The 14,650-nt window shown below is 39.0% G+C and overlaps 1 protein-coding gene across 4 annotated transcripts in view; it reads left to right on the top strand.

Moving 5' to 3' along the window:
• The window catches only part of SNAP23 (synaptosome associated protein 23), a 36,621-nt gene that overhangs the window by 20,161 nt on the left and 1,810 nt on the right, over positions 1–14,650 (top strand). For all 4 annotated transcript variants that reach the window (XM_003418679.4, XM_023558731.2, XM_023558730.2 and 1 more), the window contains exons 6-7: positions 12,391–12,549; positions 13,361–13,505. In XM_003418679.4, the coding sequence (XP_003418727.1) occupies positions 12,391–12,549; positions 13,361–13,505 (304 nt within the window). The remainder of the gene's footprint in view (positions 1–12,390; positions 12,550–13,360; positions 13,506–14,650) is intronic.

The raw sequence follows: 14,650 nt of genomic DNA, 5'->3' as shown, positions 1-14,650 counted from the left end.
TTAAATGACTGATTCTTGGATTAAGTCCCAGTTTCATTTCTTATAATACATGAAAAGTTTAGGAAATATATATCTGTGTGATACAGAGCAGGATGGAGTTAAGTGTCTTTTCCTATCAAATGAAAACTAAGTATTGATAAAATAGATATTCTGTGCTAGGCACTTGAGGGTTAGCCGAGAAGTAAAGAACTTGGGCCCTGTGTTAAGAAACTTACTGTGTGGTTGGATAGGTGAGAAAGAATAGCAAAAAATAAAAGATCATGTATAACCCCATCCTAGATCACATGATAGAGGCTAAGGCTAGGGGCACAGTGGAGAACATCTTACAGAAGAAATAGGACTTGGGTTGGGCTTTGAGTGGTTAGAAGGATTTGCATGAACTTGGAGGAACAGAGAGGGCATTTCCTATGGAAGAATCAGCATAAACAAAGATTAAGGAGCAGTTTGACTTAACTGATTCAGACAGATGAGAAGTGGAAAATAAGATGTAGGTAGGTGGTAGATGAGCTTGAATGCCATACTAAGGAGTTGATGGACTGGAATGGCATTTAAAATGCACGCCAGGAGAAAAGTTAACATTTTGTAATCTAGGCTTCTGAGGTAGGACTTTGTCAGTGAGATTAGAGGAAAGAGTAAGTCAAAGAGAATTATTTTTAAATCAAATGCAACGGAGGAAGAATCAAAACAGACTATAAAGATTTGGAGTCTCTTAGTAAACTAGGAGATGAAGAGCATCCCAGTGACAAAAATGGTGAGGTTGAAAAAGACGAGGGAGAGACTTTGGAGAGTGGGGGCGTTGCTCAGTGGTTAGAGAGGGCTGTTTTTAAATACAGTGCATTATATAGTAGAGTCTTTTAACTGTTTGTATATAAACCCAGTGCCGTCGAGTCGGTTTGTGTATAGTACATGAGATTATGCTTGACACAAAGGAATTCATTTTTTTTTTTTTTTTTGGTGACTCCATTGTGAATATTTGAATTCTCAATGATGTTGACAGTGTTGAATGTATTCAAACTAAGATGAGGTTTGGACTAAGGTAGTTAATGATTATATTTCTTCTGTTAGAAAGAACTAAGTAATCTCGATTTTAAAAGGTAACCAACAAAACAACTGCTTTGAACTTTACCCTTTGCTGAAACAACGTCTAGAGATTGCATGACTTTTTACTGATGAAAATTCATTTTTAAAGAGCTTCATAAACATTAATACTTCCATCCAGTTGTCTCAAGTGGTCTGGTAGATTAACCAAGACTGACATAAAAAGATTTATAGACTCTCAGTGTTTTTACTTCTCACAGGAGTTAGAGTGGAGGAGCTTTTAGTATATTGTCATACTTTCAGATAAGTGTGTTCATGTGACAACATTTTCTGTGCCATTTTTACTAGAGAAAATGCATTTAAGTTGCTTGCTGGTCAACTTAAGTGTTTGGGGGTATGAGAAGTTAAGATTTGATGGTGTTCTTCCTAGTTTTATCCATTAGCTTCCTATTCTGCGATAAGTCTGTTGACCTATTTCTACCTATGTTGACTATCTAAAAGTCCATATTTCAATAACTATGACTTGTATGTAAGGGTTTAGCAGATTACTGTAACCAAACAACTTGTAAATGGCACAGATTATTTCATTCAAAGCCTTAGCTATGTTTTGAAAACTTACTTGATGTGCCTTCCTCCTGTGTTCCATGTTCCCACTTGGAAGAGTACGGAGGAGAGAAAGTCTAGAAGAGCAAGGGGGAAGAGATCCTCTTTAGAACCTGGAGCAAGATCAGCGCTGAGTCAAAGGTTGATAAATAGGACGAGGAGTGAATCCTGCAGTGGTCTAATATTGTAGAAAGTGGTCAGTATAGCTACAGAAGGATTTATTTTATTTTGCTTTTGTATTCCAGCCAAGCATAGGTAAGATTTTCTTGGAAACTGGTGGGAGAGAGGATAGAGTATGGCCCTGCTTCAAAGCAGTCTTCAGCCTCTAACGTAATGGGTCAAGAGAAGAAGGTGTGCCTTAACAGATGGAATCAGGGAAACTCTCGAGACAGAATAGTTGTTCCCTGAAGAGGATAGAATATTTCTTGTCCTCCGCTCTGCCTCCTGTCATTCCTGTTGTATCTTGCTCTTTCTAATCTTCCCTGCTAATCTGTTTCAGTTAGGCTAATCACATAATAGCTTTCACATGAGCTTCTCCAGGGCCCACAAAGGGCATTTGTATGTGGCCCTCTGTATATGGATAGTACTACTAATGGTAGTAATAACAACCTAGGCTGGCAGTTTCTTCTCTATAATTTGGAAATCCAACAAGAAATCTAAAAAGCTCTGAAAGCCACAAGTTTTTTTGTTTTTTTTTTTCTTTTTCTCTCCCATAATTTGGTGCCACAACTCATTAAACTGCAAAATGGAAGCCATGTATAGTCTTAATTTATCTAAGTGTAAATATGAAATTGTTTTGCTGTGGAAATATTAAATTATTTGATTATGTGATACTGCTCAAAGTATCAGACATCCAAGAGTTTGAGATGAGGGTTGTGAGCTTGTAATTTAAACTCTTTCTATTCTAAGCATTTTAAATTTAACCCTTGGAATAACATTAATATAAGATAGTTTTTGTTGTTATTACCATTTTGCATAGGGTGAGACAGAGGCACAAAGAGGCATTAACAAGTAGAAGAGCTGGAATTCAAAACCAGGCAGACTCAGAGCAATAAGACAAGAAAAATAAATAAAAGGCATCCAGATTGGAAAAGAAGTGAAATTATCTCTACTCATGGTTGATGTGATCCTTTATATAGAAAATCCCAGAGTTCACAAGAAAGCTTCTAGAGCTAATAGAGGAATTTAGCAAAGTTGCAGAGTATGAGGTCAACAAACAAAAATCAGTTGGGTTTCTATACACCAGCAATAAGAAATCCAAAAGGGAAATTAAGGAAGCAATTCCGTTTACGATAGCATCTAAGAGAATAAAATACCTAGGAATAAATCTAACCAGGGACGTGAATGACTTATACAATGAAAACTATAAAACACTGCTGAAAGAGGTTAAAGAAGACTTAAATAAATGGAAAGATATTCCATGTTCCTGGATTGGAAGACAATTTTCTTAGGATGTTAATAACTACCCAAAGTGATCTCTACATTCAACACAATCCCGATCAAAATTCCAACAACCTTCTTTACAGAAATAGAAAAACCAATCCTCAACTTTGTATGGAATGGCAAGAGGCCAAGAATAGCTCTAGCAATGCTGAAAAAGAAGAACAAAGTAGGAGGACTCACTTCCTGATTTTAAAATATTGTACAGTTAGAGTAATCAAAACAGCCTGGTACTGGCATAACAGTTGACATCTAGACCAGTGGAATAGAATTGAGAGTCTAGAAATAAACCCACACATCTGTGGTCAAGTGATTTTTGACAAGGGTACTAAGTCCATTCAATGGGGAAAGAAGAGTCTCTTCACTAAATGGTGCTAGGGAAAGTGAATTTACATGTGCACTATACACAAAAATTCAAAATGGGTTAAAGACCTAAGTGTGCAAATTAAAACTGTAAAATTTTTAGAACAACAAGAAGGGGAAAAGATGTCAAGCCTAGCTTTTAACAGTGGATCATCTAACATGGTAAAAGCACAAACAGCAAAACACAAAATAGATGGGACCTCATAAAAATTAAAAACTTTTGTTCATCAAAAGAGTTTACCCCCAAAAAGTGAAAAGACAAGCTACCAACTGGGAGAATATATTCGGAAACTATATCTTGACAAGAATCTAATAAGCAAAGTATATATCAAACTTTAACAACTTAATATCAAAAAGACAAATAACCCAATCTTGAATAGACATTTCTCCAAAGAGGATATTCAGATGGCCACCAAACACATGAGAAGATGCTTGTTATTAGCCATCAGAGAGATGCAAATCAAAACCACAATGAGATACCATTTTACTCCCACTAAGGTGGCTACAGGTGGCCTGGTGGCGAGGTAGTTAAGAGTTTGGCTGCTAACCAAGAGATGGACAGTTTGAATCCACCAGCCGCTCTTTGGAAACCCTTTGTGGTGATTCGACTCACTGTGTGTTGGAGTCAACTCGTTGGCAACAGGTTTGGGTTTAGGATGGCTAAGATTAAAATAAATAAGTAATCAATGTTGGCAAGGATGTGGAGAAATTGGAACCCTCATTCGTTGCCGGTGGGAATGCAAAATGGTACAGCTGTTTTGGAAAACAGTGTGGCAGTTCCTCAAAAAACTAAAAATAAAACCACCATATGACCCAGCAGTTCCACTCCTAGGTAAAAAAAAACTTGAAATCAGAGACTCAGAGAGCTGTACACCAATATTCATTGCAGCATTATTCACAATAGCCCAAAAAGCGGAAACAATCTGAATGCCCATCAGCAGATGAATGGATAAACAAAATGTGGTACATACATACAATGGAATTCTACTTAGCCAGTAAAAGAAATGAAGTCTTGATACATACTACAATGTGGATGGAGCTGGAAGACATTAGGAGCCCTGGTGGCATGGTAGTTAAGAGCTACAGCTGCTAACCAAAAGGTCGACAGTTTGAATCCACCAGCTATTCCTTGGAAACCCTGTGGTGCAGTTCTACTCTGTTCCATAGGGTCACTATGAGTCGGAATCGACTTGATGGCAATAAGTTTGGAAGATATTATGCTGAATGAAATAAGTCAATCACAAAAGGACAAATAGTATATGACCTCATTTATATGAAAAGACAAGAAAAGGCAAATGTATAGAGAAGAAGGAAACCCTGGTGGCATAGTGGTTAAGTGCTATGGCTGCTAACCAAAGGGTTGGCAGCTCGAATCTGCCAGGCACTCCTTGGAAACTCTCTGGGGCAGTTCTGCTGTCCTATAGGGTCACTATGAGTTGGAATTGACTCGATGGCACTGGGTTTGGTTTTTGTTTTGTCTTTTAAATAATTTTTATTGTGCTCTAAGTGAAAGTTTACAAATCAAGTCAGTCTCTCACACAAAAACCCATATACACCTTGCTACACACTCCCAATTACACTCCCCCTAATGAGACACCCTGCTGTCTCCCTCCATTCTCTCTTTTCGTGTCCTTTCCCCCAGCTTCTAACCCCCTCCACCCTCTCATCTCCCCTCCAGGCAGGAGATGCCAACATAGTCTCAAGTGTCCACCTGATCCAAGAAGCTCACTCCTCACCAGCATCCCTCTCCAACCCATTGTCCAGTCCATTCCATGTCTGAAGAGTTGGCTTCAGGAATGTGTCCTGTCCTGGGCCAACAGAAGGTCTGGGGGCCATGACCACTGGGGTCCTTCCAGTCTCAGTCAGACCATTAAGTCTGGTCTTATGAGAATTTGGGGTCTGCATCCCACTGCTGTCCTGCTCCCTCAGGGGTTGTCTGTTGTGTTCCCTGTCAGGGCAGTCATCCGTTGTAGCCAGGCACCATCTAGCTCTTCTGGTCTCAGGATGATGTAGCCTCTGGTTCATGTGGCCCTTTCTGTCTCTTGGGCTCGTAATTGCCTTGTGTCCTTGGTGTTCTTCATTCTCCTTTGATCCAGGTGGGTTGAGACCAATTGATGCACCTTAGATGGCTGCTTGCTAGCGTTCAAGACCCCAGACGCCACTCTTCAAAGTGGGATGCAGAATGTTTTGTTAATAGATTTTATTATGCCAAGTGACTTAGATGTCCCCTGAAACCATGGTCCCCAGCCCCCTGCCCCTGCTACGCTGGCCTTCGAAGCATTCGGTTTATTCAGGAAACTGCTTTTGGTTTAGTCCAATTGTGCTGACCTCCCCTGGTTTTTGTTTTTTTATAGAGAATAAAGTTTGTTAGTGGCTACCAGGTATGGGAGAGAAGGGGAGAGTGGAGGTAAATGGTGATGGAAATTAATTTAGGGTAGGGTTACACAGCCAGTTAATGTAATTGCTGTCAGTTTAAGTTGTACACCTGTAAAAAGTTGAATTGACAATGGTTGTGTGACAGACACATATTTACAACAGTGACCAAAAAAAGAGTAGCTACTGAGGCTTCTTATGTACAACCAAAGTCCTCAGGGATTTGGTTTCTTGGTTTGGAGGTTTAGTATCATGGTTTCATGGGCCATCCCAGGTAGTTGGCCTAGTAACGTGTTTAATGGTTCTGTTCTACCCCTTAGTTCATTGTGTAGTACCTGGGGTCTTAAAAGCTTACAGGTGGTGTGGTGGTTAACATTGTCAACTTGGCTAGGCCATGATTCTCAGTGTTTATATGTGATCACTCCCACGGTGAAATCTGCTGTGAGTACCAATCAGTTGAAAGGAAATTTTCCTTGGGGGTGTGGCCTGCAGATGTCCTGGCTTTTTTGCTTACTCTGGATTCTGCGGCTGCCACCTGTTCGTTTGACCTCTGGATCTTGGGACTTGAGCTATCAGTTTATCTGCCAATCCTGGGATTTGTCAATCTTCACAGCCTGTGAATGGGAGCCCTGCTCTCCGACCTGCAGATCTTGGGTTCACCAGCCCTTGCAGCTACGTGAATCAGGAGAAGCCTTGCAATCTTGCCTGCCCGTCTTGGGATTCATCAATCTTCACAGCCTGTGAGCACGAGCCCTGCTCTTCAACTTGCCAGTCTCGGGTTCGCCAGCCCTGGGGCTACGTGAATGGAGAGAAGCCTCTATCCTAATCCATGGACTTGGGACATTCCAACTTCTTTAATTGAATGAGCTGTTTCCTTGATATAAATCTCTCTCTATGTATATTTATACACTTTACTGGTTTTGCATCTCTGGAGAACCCAGCCCAAGACAGGTGGCCATCCAAGGCACAACAATTGATATCTGTTCGCCTGAAGCAACAGAGGAAAGTAAGTTAGGAATAGGAGGATATGGAATGTGTGGCAGTTGCCTCCATGAACAACTGCCTCCTTTGCCATGAGACCAGAAGAGCTAGATGGTGCCTGGCTACTATTACCGAATATTTTGATCAAGGATTCTATAGGAGAATCCAGATCAAAAGAGGGAAAATGCAGAACAGAATTTGAAATTCACGTGAACTCCAGTCTTACTAGAGTCATGATGGATGAACCCCTGAAACTCTTGCCCTGAAATAATCTTTATACTTTAAGCCAAAAATATCCCCCAAGAAGTAGTTTAGCTTAACTAGTAAAAAAAAAAGTCTACCTTGAGCATTATGTTAAGAACTATCCATGTGGATCAAATTGACAACAGCAACTTGAAAAATTAGATAGGAACCTTAAGGTTAATGGAGGAGGAACAACTTAGAAAAGGAGGGTGAGAATGGTTGCACAACTCGAAGAACGTAATCAGGGTCACGAAACGGTACATGTAGAAACTGAAATTAAAAACAAATCCAGGCCGACTGCCTCCGGAGCCCCTGCCTTTAACTACATGCTATATTGCCTGACTTTGGCAAGAAAAAAACGAACCTGTTGTTAGATTTATTACTTTATAGAAAGTGTGGATTTGTTCTTTGAGATTTCTTTTGTTCAGTAGAATAGTTAATTGAAGCCAGATTGGCGTATCTTTTTTTTTTTTTTTTAACGCGACATAGAAATAGCTTTACTTAACAGAACTGTGTATTAGAAGGGAATTTTAACTGTAGGACTTTTAGAATTTACTAATAGGTTACCAGGATTAAACTTTTAAATTGTGAATAAATGTCATTTTGTTAGCTTACTTCTACTTGAATTCTCAAAGCAAAGTAGCACAGATCCTTTTCAATAATCCTACATGTTTGATAGTAACTTTGATAAGCTGTGATTTTAATTAATCAGAGTTTACAAAATGAGGCTGACTTAAAATGGGAAGTCTCAGAGTAGCAAACTGCCTGATGCCTCAGTTTAACAATTCTTAGACATGTATTCTTCTGTCTTAACTTGCCTCTCTTCTGTCTGTGCCTATAATATCTACTATAGTGGCACATAGTTTGAAGACAAATTGGTATCCCTGGACAACTTACTAGAAAAGTTCAAAACTGATGCTGTAGGTTTTCTACTATTCCGATCTCAAGTGATATTGAGGTATAAAAAAAAATTCAGGTCTAGATGATTAAAATAAATACTGAATTATATTTCAGTCAACATGTGAGCGCTTCCTCCATCCTGCTGTAAAGATGAGTAAGGTGTGTCTCTGGGCCCATCTGTTTGATTTATCATTACTCTGTTTTTTGTTGTGTCTTCCGTGGTACCTGATGCCTAGTAGTTTCTCAATAAATACTTGTTGAATGAATGCCCTTGAGAAATTTGTGGACTAGTATGAAAATTAGACATATAAACAAATTTTGAAAAATTACAAGGCAAATACAATACGTAATAGAGGTGATCAAGAGAAATCTGTAATCATCAAGAAAAGAATGACTGGCTAGGAAGTGAGGAGATTCACGACCTCTCCGTTAGTGTTTACCTTCTCTTCTATTAACTTAATTTTAGGAACGAATATCATAACCCAAATGCTCTTAGGAAAAATGAAATGTGCTCTGGCTTAAACACTTAGTTTTCTTGTGTTTTTCTTTTTATCTAGATTCTCAGATGTTGCTTGTTTCTCTGAAACCAGGCAGGAATTTAAATGCATTATGTTTTTAAGATTTTAAAGTGCTTCTGTTCTGTTTTGCTGCATTTAGTATTTTCTGCATTTTGTTCTCTTACCTAATCTCTTCCTTTCTAATCTGCTTACTAAAACATGAAGATTTAACATCAGAAGCTGGGCTCGGTAACTGATCAGAGGGGACTTTAAGATGCTGTCTTTTGGCGCAGCTTGGGCTGTTAACCTGCTGTCAAAAGGTGATTCTTCAAATGGTTTTTCTGTGCATGTGCATGGATTTTGTGAATGGTGGAGACTGTCTTAAAACTGTGCTGTGATGTGGAATGTAAAGTGAACTTATTCTTGATGGCTGCTGTTTGTCAAAAGATGGACTTGACAAAGTATGATATTGACTAACGGCCCTCATAACTAAGCTTTTGCTAAATAACATTTAAGATTACCAAAATAACAACTCTCCTGGTTTCCTAAAAAGTTTCGTATAGGAGGATCTTTGTAGAGTGTTACTGCAGTCTAGGTCTGATCAAAAGGAAGGGAATTCAGGTTAAATGAAACTCTTTCTTCAATGGACTTACTTTGATTTTGACATCTGATCTTCCAATAAGTTTCCGCACTCCCTTGCGGTTCCAGAGTCAGGAGTCCCTCTGATAAAGTATCATTTCTAATGATTTGGTGTCCCTGTGATTTAGACTACTACAAATTAACTGCCAGTCTGGTCATCTTAAATCCTATTTAAAGCAAGGTGGAAGATAATTAAAGTTACCCTATCTAATTATTTTTTTTCCAATAAGGGCTTCCTTCTCTACATATGCTATAATCTGTTCCATGATTCATATTATGTTGTTAGCTTGCTGTGAACTGTTAACTAACAATCAGTTTGGGTTTGAAGCCAATGAATCAAAATATTTGTACATTGCTTTACAAAGCAATTTTACATCCATTAATAACAATCTTTTCAAAGCCCTCTGAGGTGCAAGTATTGTTATTATCATTTTAGCTTTTACATGTAAGGAAAGGAATGCTGAGATTGAAGTTTGCTTAAGGTTTTACAGCTACTGAATAACAGTTCTAGGATTGGAATTCAGATCATTTTATTCCAGATCCTTTGGCTTTTTTTTTTCCTTTTAAATTCTGGTGTGTTCCGTTGCTTCCTCAAGATTAATTCCTGTGTCCTTTAGCAGGTCCTAGCTCACAGAAATACTAAGACTACCAGAGTAGCCTAAAAAAATTCCTTCAACAGCAGGCTGGAGGTCCCTTACCATAGTGTTTCTCTTCCCTGGTGGGTAGCTACTGTACCTATGGAACTTAAATAAAAACAATAAAAGATGCCTAGGCTCCATCCAGTACATACCGAAGCAGAACCTTCAGAATGTAACTTCCGCAACCGTGTGTTCAGAAATACTAAGGTTGCCCTGGTGCTCGGTCAGGTTTGGGAAATATTACCTTTAGAGCATTCAGGATTCTTTGAAAGGAAAATAAATCAGATTAAAACCATTATTACTACTTTTTTTTTTTAAACGTTTTTACTTGATGAATTTAGATGGGCAGCTACCCGAAAATGTTTTGGAAATAGGTAACTTTCAAGGGTGTGGGGAAAGTCCTGGAGTCACCCTATGTGTCATCCCTGGGGTTCCTACGTGGTGGGGGAAGTTCCAGGGTGGTGGCAAGTGGCAGGGTCTTGAGCAACCAGAAGGTGTTACCTGGAGTGGAGGTGCTGAAAGAGAGACATGGAGCTGTCACGAGGAGGAAGGTTATATACAATGCAATCAACAGCATTAGAAAAGATCACCTCTTCACAAACATGCAGAACATGCCAGAGGTGCATGAAAAAAAAATGCAGTTTGTCCCAACCAGTTTGAAGGTAAGCATGGCCTACTCAATGCAAGGCTGTAAAAAGTTCACTCAGCTTTTTGTACCTTTTCTCTTTGTTAATGGAAGAATATCCTCAAAGATCCAACCGTCTCAAAGAGAGAAGGGTTTAATAACCAGTCCTGGATTCTTTGTTTATATACTATGCTTTAATTGAAACTCATTTACATTATCATGTTAATTCATTTGCATTTTATGCACCTTACATCTAATTGTAGAAGGAAGAATTCTTACATGTTTAAGGAATTTCAAATCTTATCTCTTAAGGTTGGGAAGGAGATGGGAGCATATGTATATCCCTCGATAAGACCAGGACTCACAAATCCTGTCTTGTCTGTTTTTCTTTCTGGGCTAAGACATTCAGGAAGATAGTGTCTTATTATTTGGTGACTTGAATTCCCATCCTCTCTCTTCACCTTTTCCACAGTCTGACATCCTGAAAACAGTGCCATATTTCTTGTATTACTTCTATTAATACTTCTGGTTATTACGTTTCTGACAAACAAATATATTTTTTATTTTGTTTACTAGCTATTAGTCTCCTTTAGAATTTTGCCTAGGACTTCTTAACATTAACAAAGAGTCCATATAAATTGGTTTCACCAAACTAACAGTTCATTATCATATGGAAATATGCATTATTTAAGGATACATATTCCACCTCGTTCTAGGAAGGATTTAACATGGCTTGTTAATAAATAAATAGATTAATTAATAAATCAATTAGCATAAATAGGAAATATAACGGTGAGAGCTTGAAGTGGAACCAAGAAAGGCATAGTGAGAACTAGCTAGCTCTTCGGTGTTCATAGACCTGTTGCCTTTTCAGTGCCTCTTACGGAGCTAGAAGTCACACCTTTCCTGCATCAGATGTCCATTAAGGAAGTAGCCACTGTTCATGAAACCTCTCCTCTGCCTTTGGCATTTTGAAACTGCATTAGCAGACAATGTAGACTAAATCGGAGGTCAACATTATAGCCATATACCAGTTTTGTTTATAGAAAAGTAAAAACTAATGTTATATGAGGAAAGCCTGATTATACTTAGCCAAATATCAATCAAAATTTTGTAATATGTATTTACATTTTTGAATGAGAAATTAATTTGAACTGTAAACCTTCACCTAAAGCACCAAAAAACAAAGTTTCGTGTCACTTTTTTTTTGCTAGCCATTTAAAAGTCCCTTTCCTGAGCTCTCTTTCTTGCAATTGCACCGGTTTAAGTAGTAAATTTCATGGTAAAATTCTGGCTTTGGCTGATTGACTCTATTAGTTACATCTAAAGGCATAGGCTTTATTTTTAAAAGGCTTAGATTTAGCATTATGTTTTTTAGCAAAGAAGAGAAGCAAGCTCTTAAATGAAAAAGCCCTAAACCAAATCTGGTACCAGTATGGCAAGGCAGTTATTCACCCCCTGACTGTCCAGTTTGGCAATAATTCACGCCTCTCCGTCACGATACTTGTTTTAAGGAACCCTTTGTTAAAGTGTAACGCAAAAATTTAACTTACAAAACTGATCACCTGGAGCTATTCTGGTTCAATTGAGAGTGGGCCACTGGGGTCTAAGTGTTACCCGCTCAGCCTTTGTACTCTCTCAGCCCTCGTCAGCCTCTCAGATACCTCAAGAAACCACTTGAGGCATCACGGAACGCTTTTCCGGGGTTTTTTTTTTTTCTAGCGTCTATTTCTTTTTTTCTGGAGAGTGCCAGAGGCTCAGGAAACCTGAAGAATCAAATAATTGCCTTTTCTACTTGTTAACAGCATAGTGAAAATTGGCCAAAAGAGGTATTTGAACCTTTAAAAATTTTTTTGATGTCAGTGGGTTTACGTAATTCATCTTTTTCCTAGCCTATGTTCCCATGGAATATAGTATAGGTAATCTAGATCTAGCCATAGGCATCTTTTCCGCTAAGGGTGCTGGGGCCATCCTTGGATAACAGGCACTAATAATTACAATTCTTCCTCTCCTGCTTGTTGGTATCTCTTTGCACTCGTGACTTTTATAGGACGAAGAACTTTGAGTCTAGTAAGGCCTATAAGACAACATGGGGAGATGGCAGAGACAACTCAGATAACAATGTAGTATCTAAGCAGCCAGGCCGGGTGACAAATGGCCAACCTCAGCAAGCAGCCAAGGGAGCAGCCAGCGGTGGATACATTAAACGGTAGGCCAGCTCCTGTTGACATTTTTACTCACTTTCCTAAATGAATGGCTCACTCAGGAGGTTGGATGTAACTGTACTTGAACCTTAATGCGTGAATTAAAAACAGCATTTCTTCCACTTAAAAAATACATTTTAAAGTCTGCCTTTTGCTAGAATATATTAACAGTGCTTGTAGCCCTTAGACGATGGGATTAACTTTTCTGTCTACTTTTTAGTACTTGCCAAATTACAGATGTAAGCATGTTTTATTTCTGTAAACAGGAAAAAATGTTTGGAAATGTATCACCTAGAATAGGGGTCAGCCAAATTTTTCTATAAAGGGTCAGGTAGCAAATATTTCAGACTTTGCAAACCATATGGTCTCTGTTGCAACTACTCCACTCTGTTGCAGGGCAGAAGCAGCTGTGTTGGTATTATGTAAAATGAATGAGTGTAGCTGTGTTCCAATAAAACTTCATTTACAAAGGCAGGCAGCAGGCCAGATTTGGCCCTTGGGCCATACTTTTCTAACACCTGTTTTAGAGCAGTGGTTCTTAAACTTACGTGTGCAGCAGGATCACCTTGAAGGCTTATTATTAAGACACAGATTCCTAGACTCCACTTCCAGCTTCTGAGTCAGTAGATTTACAGTGGAGCGTGAGAATGAGCATATCTAACAAGTTTTCTCGGGTCTAACACTTAACATAAAAAGGTAGCTGATGCTGAAAAGTGCTGAGAATCATTTTGGATAGCTGGTTACTTACTTTTATGAAAACTAAATCCAGACTTTGTCCCTTTATAACTCACTGAATTAACTATCTTTTTGTGATAGTATAACTAATGATGCCAGAGAAGATGAAATGGAGGAGAACTTGACTCAGGTGGGCAGTATCCTCGGAAATCTAAAAAACATGGCCCTGGACATGGGCAATGAGATTGACGCTCATAATCGACAAATAGAACGGATCACAGAAAAGGTAAAAGCATCTTATTACCACGGGAGAACGAGACATCCAGTCTAGTGCTTTAGTAATTGCCATCTGTCCAAGTACTTTGGGGGAAAACAGTAGGAGGGCGAGATCCTGCCCTTACAGGTCTTAACAGTTTGATGAGGCAGTAGTTCTAGTACTTTGAAAACCAATAACCAAGGCCTCCCATCTCTTGCTAATGGCAGTTGGTTCATTTTGAAACCAGGAACTTGGAGTGAAATGCTTTTACTTAAACCTTCATATATGAAGTTTAGAATCTAACCTTTATGTGCAGTCTTTTTTTTCCCCCTGAACAGAGCAAGTTTGCTTTTTCATTTTTATATTAACTAATAACAAATTAGAAGTCCCTAAGTGGTACAAGGAAACCCTGGTGGTGTAGTGGTTAAGTGCTATGGCTGCTAACCAAAAGGTCAGCAGTTTGAATCCACCAGATGCTCTTTGGAAACTCTGGGGAAGTTCTACTTTGTCCTGTAGGGTTGCCATGAGTCGGAATCGACTCAATGGCAACGGGTTTGGTTTGGTTTTTTCAGTGGTGCAAAATGGTTAAGTGCTTGGCTCTAGCCAAAAGGTTGGCGGTTCAAACCCACCAAGAGGTGCCTTGGAAGACAGGCCTGTGATCTGCTTCTGAAAGGTACACGTCGATGTGGTGTGGTGAAACCCGTGTGATAATTGTTCACTACAGATTAGTAGGTAAGCACAAGTAAGCCCATGCTTAGTTACTTCTCGGGTCATCCAGCCCTGTCAGGGATTGTAAGTTTGAAAAGAGGCTTTTATTCTGTAGGAAGGTACTATGGGGTTGGGGGACAGACAGGTGCCAGGTATACCTAGAAGCAAAATCTTTGATGTGGTAAAAAAATGTGACATTGTTCACTACAGATTAGTAAGTAAGCACAAGTAAGCCTGTGTTTACCTTGTTTATTAGATAATCCGCCCCTGACAGGACACCCACCAGGTTCAGATCTATATCAAAGAGTATTCTTACCATATTTTGTTGTATCTAAAATGCCATTAGTTGTAAGATACCGTCCCAGTTTTAGAGATGTTAAACTATGAAAAAAAATGTTCTAGGATTTATGAAATACTGGCAAGTTCAGGTTTCTCTTTATACTTTTGCCATATTTATACACCAGGAT

This window comes from Loxodonta africana, chromosome 10, assembly GCF_030014295.1.
Source record: "Loxodonta africana isolate mLoxAfr1 chromosome 10, mLoxAfr1.hap2, whole genome shotgun sequence".
Lineage (NCBI taxonomy): Eukaryota > Metazoa > Chordata > Mammalia > Proboscidea > Elephantidae > Loxodonta > Loxodonta africana.
This window is presented reverse-complemented; position numbering and strand designations above follow the sequence as displayed.